The 19507-nt window shown below is 46.0% G+C and overlaps 1 protein-coding gene across 3 annotated transcripts; it reads right to left on the reverse strand.

The window, feature by feature from the left end:
- Nucleotides 1-220: 220 nt before the first annotated feature.
- Nucleotides 221-4718, reverse strand: Llph (LLP homolog, long-term synaptic facilitation factor). Of its 3 annotated transcripts, none has more exons than XM_075954463.1 (3): nucleotides 4583-4718; nucleotides 3297-3508; nucleotides 221-455 (listed from the first exon to the last, which is right to left on the reverse strand). In XM_075954463.1, exons 2-3 carry the CDS (start codon nucleotides 3499-3501, stop codon nucleotides 286-288), a joined length of 375 nt encoding a protein of 124 aa, XP_075810578.1. In that variant the 5' UTR covers nucleotides 3502-3508; nucleotides 4583-4718; the 3' UTR covers nucleotides 221-285. The 3 variants fall into 3 exon arrangements, with proteins under 3 accessions (XP_075810578.1, XP_075810580.1, XP_075810579.1); XM_075954465.1 differs by lacking the exon at nucleotides 4583-4718 and adding an exon at nucleotides 4408-4559; XM_075954464.1 differs by lacking the exon at nucleotides 4583-4718 and adding an exon at nucleotides 4206-4387.
- Nucleotides 4719-19507: the final 14789 nt, after the last annotated feature.

Genomic DNA, 19507 nt, shown 5'->3' on the forward strand with positions numbered 1-19507 from the left:
AAGATGAAACTAAAGTATGAAAACAAAGAGCTTCCATCAGAGAGAGCTGAAATCAGAGAAGACAGTCCTAACAACTAAAGTATGAAAACAAAGAGCTTCCATCAGAGAGAGCTGAAATCAGTGAAGACAGTCCTAACAACTCAACTTTTGTCCCATCAATACTTCCCAGTTTGTTTGTTTGTTTGCTGTGGATTTTGAGACAGGGTTTCTCCACATTAGCAGTCCTGGCTGTCCGTGAACTCACAGAGATCTACCTGCCTCTGCCTTCTTTCCAGTTTGTAAGGTCTACCAGGCTAGGCCCTTGGCTGCCTTGGCTCTGCTTTTCCCCCGTTTTTTCTCTCTCTTTGCCTTCAGTCTTTTTCTCTGCCTCTGGTTCATCCATATTGGGTACTGTCCATGTTCGTCTAGAAGAGTCTTTCTGTTTCTCTTAATTTCAGTCTCCATTTTCATGTCATCTAAATTAAAACAACAATAAAGTGAAAAGCTATTAGCATTCATACATCAAAACAACCCACGAAAGCCCATGAATGCAGCATGAACATCCGAATGACAGGAAGTTTGAAATCAGGAGACACTCTGTTACAGCCTTTCTCAGCTCCGCACAGCAAGTTAGACAGGATCAACACTGCTGCTGCACGTTCCTGAGTCCACCTGAGTGTGCATGTATGCGCGGGTGCCCAGGGAGGAAAGAAGACTGTGCTGTCGGGTCCCCTGGAGCAGAAGTCACAGTCAATTGTGAACCCCTAAAGTAGGTGCTAGGGAATGAACTCTGCAAGAACTCTAAGTGCTGAGCCATCTCTTCAGTCCTGGAAGTTACATTTTAAGTAAGCAAGTGACCGAATCTGATTTGTATTTTTAAAAGATACAAAATGTTGACATACAGAAATAAGAGAGGAGGAAGAGGAGAGAGGAAAGTAAAAAGGCTAGTATCAAGGATGGGCAAGCACTGTGGCCATGCAGTTCTGCTATAACAAGAAATGCTTTGGCTTAGACACAGGGGATAAAGGAGTCTAAGAAACTGGGTAGGCAGCTGCAAGAGGACATGAAGGGAAACATGTACGTGAGGGTAGATGCATCCAGCTTTACTGACAGGTCTATAACTAAACAGAAAGACTCCCCCACCTTCACTTCTATTCCTACTTAGCTTCTGAAATATTACAAAAATGAGTGCATCAACACATTCTCCAGGCAGAAAATGAGAGACTTCTTCTCTACACTGCCTGGGCTCCTAACCTTGTCAGTGCCTCACTTAAATATCAACAACCCCCCAAGCATGAGAAGAGTGTTAGAGAAGCATGACGGGAAACAAGGGTGGAAGCAAGGGACTCTAAAGAAATAAACAATGCTCAAATTGCCGTTCAAATTCAGGAGCAAACAATACCCCCAATGAGATAAAAATATATCCTCAGTAAGAGCAGAAAGCTATAAAAAAAATAAGTCAAAATAAAAAATAAAACACTTTTGGAAGAAGAAAAGTGTACAGTATACTAAGATCCCACAAGATCAAATGCAGGGAATAGAGAACGCACACAAAGGACAAAAGAGACAAGGATCACCCCAGGAGTCAAGAGCACATGGCACCTGATGCCCAGAGTTGAAGGATCGTTTGGCTGGTGCAGAAAATAGCAAAGAATTAACATGACCCAGCATTCTATTTGTTAAGTTCATATTCCAAAGCACTGAAAACAGCATTTTAAAAAAATTGGACACGAAGGTTTACTAGCATAAAAGTGACCCAGACGCCAACTAACAGGCATATAAAAAGTGGTATATACAGCACACGAGTATTCATCTTTACAAGTACTAATATATACTAAAATGTGAAATTCAAAATGTGACACTAAGTTAGAAAAGTGAGGCACAAGATCCCACACTGTATGATTCCACTTACACGCCATAGCTCAAACAAGAAGAAATCTATACAGACAGGAAATCATTAGTGGCTGTCAGTCTTGGGGCTGGAGGGAAAGAGAAACAACTAAATGGGTACAGCACTCCTTTTTAGAGGGATGAAAACGTTTTGGAGCCAGAGGTGCTGGTTGTAAACATCGTGATTGTACTTCAGTGCACGGTCATGTGATTAAAACCATGAAAAGAGCTGAGGAGCAGAGGTGTACACACATGATGGAAGGGACACAGCACGCTAAACCAGGCTCTCTCAAGGGCAGCTGAGACAAAGCAAGAGAACAAAGAGAAGGGTTTTTTATCTGGAAGAACAGGATGCGAATATGTAGGGTAAGGAGAACACTGTTCTCCTTGGCCTTGAAGACGAAGATACACCTCTGTCTTTAAGAGTGGCTATGGCGAGTGCCTCGTTTCGCTTGCTGCCACACTGGGACATTAAGATCTGAAAATCAGCCAGCCTTTTCTCTGTAGAAACCATCATTATATTTAGTCCCCAGATTTAAACCATGATTAAAAACACACAGAGGCCTTTAAAATATATCAACAAAAAGCGGGCGCCTGTGATTTTCAGGGTAACAATACAAGTGTGAAGAATCCACAGAATGGGTACAGGCTCTTGTGAGGAATAGTGAAAACCTCTTTTCACCTGCCCAGACCCTGACTGAACCTTCCAAGCTCTCCCAAGCTTGATCCTATATTTCTGTCAGTTCCCAGGGCATTCGGGCTGCTACACAATTGCTGAAGATCCATTAAATAACCCAGACATGCTTATTCCCAAACACTGACTTAAAAACAGCTTAGCACAGAATCTCTAATAAGACATAAAAGCTTTCAAAGAATAAAGATGTGAACATAACAGGTATGTTAGATATATAAAGTGAGGACATGACCACTCCAAAGTGTGGTTGAAGAGAAATTTTTTATTGTAGATATGAGGGGGAGAAAAGCCAGAGGCATCTAGAAGAATCCAGAGCAGGGAAAGAAAGTGGTAGACTAGACACGGCCAGAAGACTGGACCAGGCCATGAGAGGAGAGAGAGGAACAAAGGAGACGGAGAAAGGAGCAAGAGAACAGAGAGAGAGAGAGAGAGAGAGAAAATGCCTGAAACGGCAGGGCTCTACAGGAATGAGAAGCTGGGGGAAGGGAAGCTCATGAGGTGGAGAGCTTTAGGGAAGAGAAAGGGATGAGAAGAGCTGAGAGAAGCCAGGATGTCAGCAAGTGCTTTGTTATCTAATAGGCACCACAGTTAGCCACTTGCCCCCAGTTTCTTTTGGATCTGACACCAGGGAGAAGCAGAGATGGAAAGAAGACAGCGGATATAATCATAATAAAGGGGCGTAAGGGAAAGCTGATCCACTTTCTAATGATGAAAATAAAGCGCACAAGCTCACCCTTTTCACCCTCCACCGCACACTGCACTTTCTCCTTGCACAGTTTGGGTACCACCACAGTCGCTATTTCTTCAACATCTTTCATTAAAGCATCCCCGTCAACTCTGAGAATACTTTTCAGTCTGTTGAGCTCCCTTGGGGCATTCTTCTTTCTCTTCTCAGCACGCATCTTCCTTTTCCACTTACTCCGTAAGCTCTTAGCCATGCCTTACCTGGTGGGCAACAAAAACACAAGAAGAAAGTTTAACACCAAGGAAATGTCAGGGCAGACGTCTTCAGTCCTGGGCTGAAAGGAGGCAATCTACGCCGTCTTCATGCTAAGCTTATGTGAGGCTCAACGAAGAGCAGACACTGGTTAAATATAAGGTCAAGCCCCCAGAGGCCAGTGACAAATTATAAACCAATCCATTCTCACAGCTCCTTCGTAGACACCAAGTTAATAAACCGCCTTCAAATTACCTATTGCTCTCCTGCCTTGCTCCACCTCTCAGCCCTAAATCCTTCACAAAGTGAACTTTTTTTAAGCTCAGAGCATAGCTCTGTCTTTTAAAAAATTCTGTTTTGTAGTTATTGTTTGAGACTGTTTCTCTGTGCAGTCCTGGCTGTCCTGGAACTCAATCTGTAGACCAGGCTGGCCTCCAACTTACAGAGATCCCTCTGCCTCCCGAGTTCTGGGGTTAAAGACATGCGCCACCACCTCCCGGCTTTTTAAAGACTTCTTGACTGACTTGCTCTCGTGTCTTCAGGTATCAAAGCTGCAGCCCGCTACTCCCGAGCCTCCTTCAACTCTCCTCCCACCACCACCCGCAAGCTTCAGTGGCGCCGGCGGAAAAGCCCACACTACGCGCACTTCAGGTCCATCATTCACTGCCTGGAAACTGCTCTCCCCGAGGCTTCTCTGTTCGGCACCTCAGACTCTTCTGTCCCCCGCCCCTGCTCAGCACAGTCTCGCCCCGAAGCTCCTTCAGCTGCTCTCATTCGCCGCTGGAGCCCTCGAGAGCGCAGGTTGTGGGACTGGGGGACGCGAGGTGAGCATCCTCTGGATGCCAACAATTGTCTAAGGACCCACACTCCCAGTGGAGGGTCGTGGTGACCCACGCAGCAGGCCGACTTCGGCCTGAGCTCCGCTAGTCACAGCCCGGGGGAGAGCGACGCCGTCATCACGATCCCGGGCCTCGCCCTCCCGAGCCCCGCACCGCCAGGCCGACGCCAGGGCAGCGGCGGAGAGACGATCTGAGGCCTGCTCTCCACGCCGCAGAACTAAGCCCGGGGCCCACGCGACTCACCTGAGAAACACGACCGCACTGCACGCGTGGGACGCCAGCCGGAAGTCCCCGTACTTCCGCCTTCCGGTCAAGGCCGGCGCGCGGCATGCCGGGAATCCTGAGAGGCGTGGCGTTTGGAAGCCCGGCGTGGACCCGCCTTGAGGGTCTGTGGGTCACCAGTTGAAGAAGACGCTGTGTTTGGAGAAAGCAGAAGGAATTTCCTGTCGGGAGTGACAAATTATAAATCAAGCCATTCTGAAGGCCTCGGATAGGCCAAGCCCGGCCGGGGGCCCTGCCTGTGACAACCTCGCGGATACAGGGTACCCGCGGGATTGCTCAGCGTTTACCATCCTAGAGCCCTTAGTGAGGTTTTTATTTGCAGCCTAGAAAATTTCTCATTCCGTTGAGGATCCTAATATCTACGCGTATGTGGGACTATATTAAAGTGTACGATTTAAATACATCAAGTTTGCTGCATGCCAATTATATTTCAAAGCTGTCAGCCAAAGCAGAAAATAATCCTTCCCCATCCCGAAGAACGTAAAGGGGAACATGATCTGTTTCAACCAATGCTGATTTGTCCAAACCGGTCCATACCCGAGGCAAAGCTAAAGTTAGAGTTTTGCCCGGGCTATTGGGGATACACAGGTCTCTTACCATTTGTGACAGATACGAGTGAGTAGTGGCCTAGGTAGTACCTCATTCACTGATCTTCAGTAGGTGATTAGACAACACGTTAAGTACTCAATACTATCTGTAAGCAGATTACAGCATATATCTTTCAGGATTTATTTTGTATGAGCGTTTTGTCTGACAGAAATGGTCGCTGTCAAGAAACACCATGACCACGACAACTTTCACAAAGAAAACATGTAATTGGGGTGGCTTGCTTACAGTCTCAGAAGTTCAGTCCGTTATCATCATGACCCGGAACATGGTGGCGTGCAGGCAGATGTGGTGCTGGAGCTGAAAGTGCTACGTCTTGCAGAATAGGAAGACACACTGACTGAGGCTAGAGAAAAAGAGACCTCGGAGCCCGCCCCCACAGTGACACACTTCCTCCAACAAGATCATACTTCCTAATAGTGCCACTTCTTTTGAGGGCCATTTTCTTTCAAACCACCACAATATGTGTGTGTGCCACATGTGTGTCTGGTGTCAGGGGAGGCCGGAAGAGGGTATCTCATCCCCTCCAACTGCAGTTACCGGATGAGTCACCGCGTGGGTGCTGGGAATCGAACCTAGGTCTTCTGCAAGAGCAGCAGGCACTCTTAACGATAGAACCATGTCTCCAGCCCCAAAAGTTTTATTTAATGATAGCCCATGAAATTCCTGTTTGGTTGCTAGTAGAATTGTGTCTTTTTGTAGAAACCATGCATAGTACAGCAATTTTTGAATTTTTTTTTTACCACAGGCAAAACACACGTGACCTTAAAAACCAAAGGAAGCAAGTGCACACTGGACTTTAAAGGCCCCCTTCAAGACGGTCTTAGTTGACAACTTCTTGTTTCATGTACCCAAAGGCTGTAACTTTTGAACAGCAACTTGGCAAAAGAAAATGTAGGGGTCTGAGAAAATGCTGAAGACCCAGACCCAAATAGGCTATAAAAGTAAAGAGTATTTACCAGCATGTGGGGTCACTATCTGTACAAAATGGCGACCCAGGACAAAGGCCTGCAGGTCCTTTTCAGCACAGCTCGGTAAATTCCAGGAACAACTATGTCCTTTCTTTCTTTCCCTTTCTTTGTTTCTTTCTTTCTGGCACTCTTTGTGTCCTCTGTGCTTTCCTTTTTTTTTTAAGATTTATTTATTTATTTATACAGTATCCTGCCTGTAGTCCAGATCTCATTATAGGTGGTTGTGAGCCAACACGTGGTTGCTGGGAATTGAACTCAGGACCTCTGGAAGAGCAGTCAGTGCTCTTAACCGCTGAGCCATCTCTCTAGCCCAACTATGGCACGTCTAACATGATTGCTCAAACAAGCAGCAGTTACGTTAATACATTTCTAATTTTTGTTTTTCCATATTTGGGCATACTTGGGCAAATCTGGGCCAGTTTGGGGAGGGGGTTACAGGAACTATCCTTTTTTGGTCATGGCTTGGATACGTTGTGGGGCTGACTCAGGCCTTACAGTGCTCCCTCCCTAGTCCTTGTTATCAGGAGTGTTATTGCTTAAGACACTGAAACTATGACCCAGCTTGTAAAATGGAAGAAGTTTAGAACTCTCAAAAACAACCTATAATGGTATTAAAATACATTCCACAATTCAGTATTACAACGTCCCTTTAAAAACTGAATTGGGAACTAAATAATTGAAAGTTCCAGAGGGGAAATGGCATGGAGTTTTTTGTTGTTGACTTTTGTTCTGTTTTAGTATTGCTAATTCCTTCCTTGATTCCAAAGTGCATGCATGAACTCTAGAACGGGTACATTCAGAAAGGTGGAAGAGTGGGGCTCAAGAGAGGTCAGACCCAAGAGGATCTGATCTTAATCCTTAGAACCCACATTAAAGAAATGTCCAGCACTAGGCAGACAAGACACTGGGGATCCTTGGGCCTCACAGCCAGCCTATTAGACAAGTTCCAGCCAGCAAAAGACATTGTCTAGAAAGAAAAAAGGTGGGTGGCACCTGAGGAATGACATGGAATGACATTCGCCTGTATACAGCAATGACATGGAGAGGTACCTACACACACATTCGCCTGTATACAGTAATGACATGGAGTGACACCTACACACACATTCATTGGCCTGTATACAGCAATGACATGGAGAGGTACCTACACACACATTCGCCTGTATACAGCAATGACATGGAGAGGTACCTACACAAACATTCGCCTGTGTACAGCAATGACATGGAGAGGCACCTACACACACATTCGCCTGTATACAGTAATGACATGGAGAGGTACATACACACACATTCGCCTGTATACAGCAATGACATGGAGAGGTACCTACACACACATTCACCTGTGTACAGCAATGACATGGAGAGGCACCTACACACACATTCGCCTGTGTACAGCAATGACATGGAGAGGCACCTACACACACATTCGCCTGTGTACAGCAATGACATGGAGTGACACCTACACACACATTCGCCTGTGTACAGCAATGACATGGAGAGGCACCTACACACACATTCGCCTGTATACAGTAATGACATGGAGAGGTACCTACACACACATTCGCCTGTATACAGCAATGACATGGAGAGGTACCTACACACACATTCACCTGTGTACAGCAATGACATGGAGAGGCACCTACACACACATTCGCCTGTATACAGTAATGACGTGGAGAGGTACCTACACACACATTCGCCTGTATACAGTAATGACGTGGAGAGGTACCTACACACACATTCGCCTGTATACAGTAATGACATGGAGAGGTACCTACACACACATTCGCCTGTATACAGTAATGACATGGAGAGGTACCTACACACACATTCGCCTGTATACAGTAATGACATGGAGAGGTACCTACACACACATTCGCCTGTATACAGTAATGACATGGAGAGGTACCTACACACACATTCGCCTGTATACAGTAATGACATGGAGAGGTACCTACACACACATTCGCCTGTATACAGTAATGACATGGAGAGGTACCTACACACACATTCGCCTGTGTACAACAATGACATGGAAAGGTACCTACACACACATTCGCCTGTATACAGCAATGACATGGAGAGGTACCTACACACACATTCGCCTGTGTACAACAATGACATGGAGAGGTACCTACACACACATTCGCCTGTATACAGCAATGACATGGAGAGGCACCTACACACACATTCGCCTGTATACAACAATGACATGGAGAGGCACCTACACACACATTCGCCTGTATACAGTAATGACATGGTGAGGTACCTACACACACATTCGCCTGTATACAGGAAGGACATGGAGAGGTACCTATACACACATTCGCCTATATACAGGAAGGACATGGAGAGGTACCTAAACACACATTCGCCTGTATACAGTAATGACATGGAGAGGTACCTACACACACATTCGCCTGTGTACAACAATGACATGGAGTGACATCTACACACACATTCGCCTGTGTACAACAATGACATGGAGTGACATCTACACACACATTCGCCTGTGTACAGTAATGACATGGAGAGGTACCTACACACACATTCCGTATACAGTAATGACATGGAGAGGCACCTACACACACATTCGCCTGTATACAGTAATGACATGGAGAGGTACCTACACACACATTCGCCTGTATACAATAATGACATGGAGAGGTACCTACACACACATTCGCCTGTATACAGTAATGACATGGAGTGGCACCTACACACACATTCGCCTGTATACAACAATGACATGGAGAGGTACCTACACACACATTCGCCTGTATACAGTAATGACATGGAGAGGTACCTACACACACATTCGCCTGTATACAGTAATGACATGGAGAGGTACCTACACACACATTCGCCTGTGTACAACAATGACATGGAGAGGTACCTACACACACACAATTGCCTGTGTACAGCAATGACATGGAGAGGTACCTACACACACATTCGCCTGTATACAGCAATGACATGGAGTGACACCTACACACACATTCGCCCGTATACAGTAATGACATGGAGAGGTACCTACACACACATTCGCCTGTATACAGTAATGACGTGTGACATGGAGAGGCACCTACAGACACATTCGCCTGTATACAGCAATGACATGGAGAGGCACCTACACACACATTCGCCTGTATACAGCAATGACATGGAGAGGTACCTACACACACATTCGCCTGTATACAGTAATGACGTGGAGAGGCACCTACACACACATTCGCCTGTGTACAACAATGACATGGAGAGGTACCTACACACACATTCGCCTGTATACAGTAATGACATGGAGAGGTACCTACACACACATTCGCCTGTGTACAACAATGACATGGAGTGACATCTACACACACAGTCGCCTGTATACAGTAATGACATGGAGAGGTACCTACACACACATTCCGTATACAGTAATGACATGGAGAGGCACCTACACACACATTCGCCTGTATACAGCAATGACATGGAGAGGTACCTACACACACATTCGCCTGTATACAGTAATGACATGGAGAGGCACCTACACACACATTCGCCTGTATACAGTAATGACATGGAGAGGCACCTACACACATTCGCCTGTATACAGTAATGACATGGAGAGGTACCTACACACACATTCGCCTGTATACAGTAATGACATGGAGAGGTACCTACACACACATTCGCCTGTATACAGTAATGACATGGAGAGGTACCTACACACACATTCGCCTGTATACAGCAATGACATGAAGAGGCACCTACACACACATTCGCCTGTGTACAACAATGACATGGAGTGGCACCTACACACACATTCGCCTGTATACAGTAATGACATGGAGAGGTACCTACACACACATTCGCCTGTATACAGCAATGACATGGAGAGGTACCTACACACATTCGCCTGTGTACAGTAATGACATGGAGAGGTACCTACACACACATTCGCCTGTATACAGTAATGACGTGGAGAGGCACCTACACACACATTCGCCTGTATACAGTAATGACATGGAGAGGTACCTACACACACATTCGCCTGTATACAGGAAGGACATGGAGAGGTACCTACACACACATTCACCTGTATACAACAATGAAATGGAGTGACACCTACACACACATTCGCCTGTATACAGCAATGACATGGAGAGGCACCTACACACACATTCGCCTGTATACATTAATGACATGGAGAGGTACATACACACACATTCGCCTGTATACAACAATGACATGGAGTGACATCTACACACACATTCGCCTGTATACAGGAAGGACATGGAGAGGTACCTACACACACATTCGCCTGTATACAGTAATGACGTGGAGAGGCACCTACACACACATTCGCCTGTGTACAGCAATGACATGGAGAAGCACCTACACACACATTCGCCTGTATACAGCAATGACATGGAGTGACACCTACAGAAACATTCGCCCGTATACAGTAATGACATGGAGAGGTACCTACACACACATTCGCCTGTATACAGGAAGGACATGGAGAGGTACCTACACACACATTCACCTGTATACAACAATGAAATGGAGTGACACCTACACACACATTCGCCTGTATACAGCAATGACATGGAGATGCACCTACACACACATTCGCCTGTATACAGTAATGACATGGAGAGGTACCTACACACACATTCGCCTGTATACAGTAATGACATGGAGAGGTACCTACACACACATTCGCCTGTATACAGTAATGACATGGAGAGGTACCTACACACACATTCGCCTGTATACAGTAATGACATGGAGAGGTACCTACACACACATTCGCCTGTATACAGCAATGACATGGAGAGGTACCTACGCACACATTCGCCTGTATACAGTAATGACCTGGAGAGGCACCTACACACACATTCGCCTTGTACAACAATGACATGGAGTGGCACCTACACACACATTCGCCTGTGTACAGTAATGACATGGAGAGGCACCTACACACACATTCGCCTGTATACAGTAATGACATGGAGAGGCACCTACACACACATTCGCCTGTATACAGTAATGACATGGAGAGGTACCTACACACACATTCGCCTGTATACAGGAAGGACATGGAGAGGTACCTACACACACATTCGCCTGTATACAGCAATGACATGGAGAGGTACCTACACACACATTCGCCTGTGTACAACAATGACATGGAGAGGTACCTACACACACATTCGCCTGTATACAGCAATGACATGGAGTGACACCTACACACACATTCGCCCGTATACAGTAATGACATGGAGAGGTACCTACACACACATTCGCCTGTATACAGTAATGACATGGAGAGGCACCTACACACACATTCGCCTGTGTACAGTAATGACATGGAGAGGTACCTACACACACATTCGCCTGTATACAGTAATGACATGGAGAGGTACCTACACACACATTCGCCTGTGTACAGCAATGACATGGAGAAGCACCTACACACACATTCGCCTGTATACAGCAATGACATGGAGAGGTACCTACACACACATTCGCCTTATACAGTAATGACATGGAGAGGTACCTACACACACACAATTGCCTGTGTACAGCAATGACATGGAGAGGTACCTACACACATTCGCCTGTATACAGCAATGACATGGAGTGACACCTACACACACATTCGCCTGTATACAGTAATGACATGGAGAGGTACCTACACACACATTCGCCTGTGTACAGCAATGACATGGAGAAGCACCTACACACACATTCGCCTGTATACAGCAATGACATGGAGTGACACCTACACACACATTCGCCCGTATACAGTAATGACATGGAGAGGTACCTACACACACATTCCGTATACAGTAATGACATGGAGAGGCACCTACACACACATTCGCCTGTATACAGTAATGACATGGAGAGGTACCTACACACACATTCCGTATACAGTAATGACATGGAGAGGCACCTACACACACATTCGCCTGTATACAGTAATGACATGGAGAGGTACCTACACACACATTCGCCTGTATACAGTAATGACGTGGAGAGGCACCTACACACACATTCGCCTGTGTACAACAATGACATGGAGAGGCACCTACAGACACATTCGCCTGTATACAGCAATGACATGGAGAGGCACCTACACACACATTCGCCTGTGTACAGTAATGACATGGAGAGGCACCTACACACACATTCGCCTGTATACAGTAATGACATGGAGAGGTACCTACACACACATTCACCTGTATACAGCAATGACATGGAGAGGTACCTACACACACATTCGCCTGTATACAGTAATGACGTGGAGAGGCAACTACACACACATTCGCCTGTGTACAACAATGACATGGAGTGACATCTACACACACATTCGCCTGTATACAGCAATGACATGGAGAGGTATCTACACACACATTCGCCTGTATACAGTAATGCCATGGAGAGGTACCTACACACACATTCGCCTGTATACAGTAATGCCATGGAGAGGTACCTACACACACATTCGCCTGTATACAGTAATGCCATGGAGAGGTACCTACACACACATTCGCCTGTATACAGTAATGACATGGAGAGGCACCTACACACACATTCGCCTGTATACAGTAATGACATGGAGAGGCACCTACACACACATTCGCCTGTATACAGTAATGACATGGAGAGGTACCTACACACACATTCGCCTGTATATAGCAATGACATGGAGAGGTACCTACACACACATTCGCCTGTATACAGTAATGACGTGGAGAGGCACCTACACACACATTCGCCTGTGTACAACAATGACATGGAGAGGTACCTACACACACATTCGCCTGTATACAGTAATGACATTGGGAGGTACCTACACACACATTCGCCTGTGTACAACAATGACATGGAGTGACATCTACACACACATTCGCCTGTATACAGCAATGACATGGAGAGGTATCTACACACACATTCGCCTGTATACAGTAATGCCATGGAGAGGTACCTACACACACATTCGCCTGTATACAGTAATGCCATGGAGAGGTACCTACACACACATTCGCCTGTATACAGTAATGACATGGAGAGGTACCTACACACACATTCGCCTGTATACAGTAATGACATGGAGAGGTACCTACACACACATTCGCCTGTATACAGTAATGACATGGAGAGGTACCTACACACACATTCGCCTGTGTACAACAATGACATGGAAAGGTACCTACACACACATTCGCCTGTATACAGCAATGACATGGAGAGGTACCTACACACACATTCGCCTGTGTACAACAATGACATGGAGAGGTACCTACACACACATTCGCCTGTATACAGCAATGACATGGAGAGGCACCTACACACACATTCGCCTGTATACAACAATGACATGGAGAGGCACCTACACACACATTCGCCTGTATACAGTAATGACATGGAGAGGTACCTACACACACATTCGCCTGTATACAGGAAGGACATGGAGAGGTACCTATACACACATTCGCCTATATACAGGAAGGACATGGAGAGGTACCTAAACACACATTCGCCTGTATACAGCAATGACATGGAGTGACATCTACACACACATTCGCCTGTGTACAGTAATGACATGGAGAGGTACCTACACACACATTCCGTATACAGTAATGACATGGAGAGGCACCTACACACACATTCGCCTGTATACAGTAATGACATGGAGAGGTACCTACACACACATTCGCCTGTATACAATAATGACATGGAGAGGTACCTACACACACATTCGCCTGTATACAGCAATGACATGGAGAGGTACCTACACACACATTCGCCTGTATACAGTAATGACATGGAGTGGCACCTACACACACATTCGCCTGTATACAACAATGACATGGAGAGGTACCTACACACACATTCGCCTGTATACAGTAATGACATGGAGAGGTACCTACACACACATTCGCCTGTATACAGTAATGACATGGAGAGGTACCTACACACACATTCGCCTGTGTACAACAATGACATGGAGAGGTACCTACACACACACAATTGCCTGTGTACAGCAATGACATGGAGGTACCTACACACACATTCGCCTGTATACAGCAATGACATGGAGTGACACCTACACACACATTCGCCCGTATACAGTAATGACATGGAGAGGTACCTACACACACATTCGCCTGTATACAGTAATGACGTGTGACATGGAGAGGCACCTACAGACACATTCGCCTGTATACAGCAATGACATGGAGAGGCACCTACACACACATTCGCCTGTATACAGCAATGACATGGAGAGGTACCTACACACACATTCGCCTGTATACAGTAATGACGTGGAGAGGCACCTACACACACATTCGCCTGTGTACAACAATGACATGGAGAGGTACCTACACACACATTCGCCTGTGTACAACAATGACATGGAGTGACATCTACACACACAGTCGCCTGTATACAGTAATGACATGGAGAGGTACCTACACACACATTCCGTATACAGTAATGACATGGAGAGGCACCTACACACACATTCGCCTGTATACAGCAATGACATGGAGAGGTACCTACACACACATTCGCCTGTATACAGTAATGACATGGAGAGGCACCTACACACACATTCGCCTGTATACAGTAATGACATGGAGAGGCACCTACACACATTCGCCTGTATACAGTAATGACATGGAGAGGTACCTACACACACATTCGCCTGTATACAGTAATGACATGGAGAGGTACCTACACACACATTCGCCTGTATACAGTAATGACATGGAGAGGTACCTACACACACATTCGCCTGTATACAGCAATGACATGAAGAGGCACCTACACACACATTCGCCTGTGTACAACAATGACATGGAGTGGCACCTACACACACATTCGCCTGTATACAGTAATGACATGGAGAGGTACCTACACACACATTCGCCTGTATACAGCAATGACATGGAGAGGTACCTACACACATTCGCCTGTGTACAGTAATGACATGGAGAGGTACCTACACACACATTCGCCTGTATACAGTAATGACGTGGAGAGGCACCTACACACACATTCGCCTGTATACAGTAATGACATGGAGAGGTACCTACACACACATTCGCCTGTATACAGGAAGGACATGGAGAGGTACCTACACACACATTCACCTGTATACAACAATGAAATGGAGTGACACCTACACACACATTCGCCTGTATACAGCAATGACATGGAGAGGCACCTACACACACATTCGCCTGTATACATTAATGACATGGAGAGGTACATACACACACATTCGCCTGTATACAACAATGACATGGAGTGACATCTACACACACATTCGCCTGTATACAGGAAGGACATGGAGAGGTACCTACACACACATTCGCCTGTATACAGTAATGACGTGGAGAGGCACCTACACACACATTCGCCTGTGTACAGCAATGACATGGAGAAGCACCTACACACACATTCGCCTGTATACAGCAATGACATGGAGTGACACCTACAGAAACATTCGCCCGTATACAGTAATGACATGGAGAGGTACCTACACACACATTCGCCTGTATACAGGAAGGACATGGAGAGGTACCTACACACACATTCACCTGTATACAACAATGAAATGGAGTGACACCTACACACACATTCGCCTGTATACAGCAATGACATGGAGAGGCACCTACACACACATTCGCCTGTATACAGTAATGACATGGAGAGGTACCTACACACACATTCGCCTGTATACAGTAATGACATGGAGAGGTACCTACACACACATTCGCCTGTATACAGTAATGACATGGAGAGGTACCTACACACACATTCGCCTGTATACAGTAATGACATGGAGAGGTACCTACACACACATTCGCCTGTATACAGCAATGACATGGAGAGGTACCTACGCACACATTCGCCTGTATACAGTAATGACCTGGAGAGGCACCTACACACACATTCGCCTTGTACAACAATGACATGGAGTGGCACCTACACACACATTCGCCTGTGTACAGTAATGACATGGAGAGGCACCTACACACACATTCGCCTGTATACAGTAATGACATGGAGAGGCACCTACACACACATTCGCCTGTATACAGTAATGACATGGAGAGGTACCTACACACACATTCGCCTGTATACAGGAAGGACATGGAGAGGTACCTACACACACATTCGCCTGTATACAGCAATGACATGGAGAGGTACCTACACACACATTCGCCTGTGTACAACAATGACATGGAGAGGTACCTACACACACATTCGCCTGTATACAGCAATGACATGGAGTGACACCTACACACACATTCGCCCGTATACAGTAATGACATGGAGAGGTACCTACACACACATTCGCCTGTATACAGTAATGACATGGAGAGGCACCTACACACACATTCGCCTGTGTACAGTAATGACATGGAGAGGTACCTACACACACATTCGCCTGTATACAGTAATGACATGGAGAGGTACCTACACACACATTCGCCTGTGTACAGCAATGACATGGAGAAGCACCTACACACACATTCGCCTGTATACAGCAATGACATGGAGAGGTACCTACACACACATTCGCCTTATACAGTAATGACATGGAGAGGTACCTACACACACACAATTGCCTGTGTACAGCAATGACATGGAGAGGTACCTACACACATTCGCCTGTATACAGCAATGACATGGAGTGACACCTACACACACATTCGCCTGTATACAGTAATGACATGGAGAGGTACCTACACACACATTCGCCTGTGTACAGCAATGACATGGAGAAGCACCTACACACACATTCGCCTGTATACAGCAATGACATGGAGTGACACCTACACACACATTCGCCCGTATACAGTAATGACATGGAGAGGTACCTACACACACATTCCGTATACAGTAATGACATGGAGAGGCACCTACACACACATTCGCCTGTATACAGTAATGACATGGAGAGGTACCTACACACACATTCCGTATACAGTAATGACATGGAGAGGCACCTACACACACATTCGCCTGTATACAGTAATGACATGGAGAGGTACCTACACACACATTCGCCTGTATACAGTAATGACGTGGAGAGGCACCTACACACACATTCGCCTGTGTACAACAATGACATGGAGAGGCACCTACAGACACATTCGCCTGTATACAGCAATGACATGGAGAGGCACCTACACACACATTCGCCTGTGTACAGTAATGACATGGAGAGGCACCTACACACACATTCGCCTGTATACAGTAATGACATGGAGAGGTACCTACACACACATTCACCTGTATACAGCAATGACATGGAGAGGTACCTACACACACATTCGCCTGTATACAGTAATGACGTGGAGAGGCAACTACACACACATTCGCCTGTGTACAACAATGACATGGAGTGACATCTACACACACATTCGCCTGTATACAGCAATGACATGGAGAGGTACCTACACACACATTCGCCTGTATACAGTAATGACATGGAGAGGTACCTACACACACATTCGCCTGTATACAGTAATGACATGGAGAGGCACCTACACACACATTCGCCTGTATACAGTAATGACATGGAGAGGTACCTACACACACATTCGCCTGTATATAGCAATGACATGGAGAGGTACCTACACACACATTCGCCTGTATACAGTAATGACGTGGAGAGGCACCTACACACACATTCGCCTGTGTACAACAATGACATGGAGAGGTACCTACACACACATTCGCCTGTATACAGTAATGACATTGGGAGGTACCTACACACACATTCGCCTGTGTACAACAATGACATGGAGTGACATCTACACACACATTCGCCTGTATACAGCAATGACATGGAGAGGTATCTACACACACATTCGCCTGTATACAGTAATGCCATGGAGAGGTACCTACACACACATTCGCCTGTATACAGTAATGACATGGAGTGACACCTACAGAAACATTCGCCCGTATACAGTAATGACATGGAGAGGCACCTACACACACATTCGCCTGTATACAGTAATGACATGGAGAGGTACCTACACACACATTCGCCTGTATACAGTAATGACATGGAGAGGTACCTACACACACATTCGCCTGTATACAGTAATGACATGGAGAGGTACCTACACACACATTCGCCTGTATACAGTAATGACATGGAGAGGTACCTACACACACATTCGCCTGTATACAGTAATGACATGGAGAGGTACCTACACACACATTCGCCTGTATACAGTAATGACATGGAGAGGTACCTACACACACATTCGCCTGTATACAGCAATGACATGGAGAGGTACCTACACACACATTCGCCTGTATACAGTAATGACCTGGAGAGGCACCTACACACACATTCGCCTGTGTACAACAATGACATGGAGTGGCACCTACACACACATTCGCCTGTGTACAGTAATGACATGGAGAGAAACCTACACACACATTCGCCTGTATACAGTAATGACATGGAGAGGCACCTACACACACATTCGCCTGTATACAGTAATGACATGGAGAGGTACCTACACACACATTCGCCTGTATACAGGAAGGACATGGAGAGGTACCTACACACACATTCGCCTGTATACAGTAATGACATGGAGAGGTACCTACACACACATTCGCCTGTGTACAACAATGACATGGATAGGTACCTACACACACATTCGCCTGTATACAGCAATGACATGGAGTGACACCTACACACACATTCGCCCGTATACAGTAATGACATGGAGAGGTACCTACACACACATTCGCCTGTATACAGTAATGACATGGAGAGGCACCTACACACACATTCGCCTGTATACAGTAATGACATGGAGAGGCACCTACACACACATTCGCCTGTATACAGCAATGACATGGAGAGGCACCTACACACACATTCGCCTGTATACAGTAATGACATGGAGAGGTACCTACACACACATTCGCCTGTGTACAGCAATGACATGGAGAAGCACCTACACACACATTCGCCTGTATACAGCAATGACATGGAGAGGTACCTACACACACATTCGCCTTATACAGTAATGACATGGAGAGGTACCTACACACACACAATTGCCTGTGTACAGCAATGACATGGAGAGGTACCTACACACACATTCGCCTGTATACAGCAATGACATGGAGAGGCACCTACACACATTCGCCTGTATACAGCAATGACATGGAGTGACACCTACACACACATTCGCCCGTATACAGTAATGACATGGAGAGGTACCTACACACACATTCGCCTGTATACAGTAATGACATG

Source organism: Microtus pennsylvanicus, chromosome 20, assembly GCF_037038515.1.
Source record: "Microtus pennsylvanicus isolate mMicPen1 chromosome 20, mMicPen1.hap1, whole genome shotgun sequence".
In the NCBI taxonomy this organism is placed as follows: domain Eukaryota; kingdom Metazoa; phylum Chordata; class Mammalia; order Rodentia; family Cricetidae; genus Microtus; species Microtus pennsylvanicus.

What these genes read in the sequence shown, in the direction of transcription:
- Llph (XM_075954463.1), bottom strand. Translation starts at nt 3,501, where the DNA reads ATGGCTAAGAGCTTACGGAGTAAGTGGAAAAGGAAGATGCGTGCTGAG. An exon ending in TGCGGTGGAGGGTGAAAAGG is followed by an intron (nt 456 to 3,296) that starts GTGAGCTTGTGC and finishes GTTTTAATTTAG; the next exon opens with ATGACATGAAAATGGAGACT.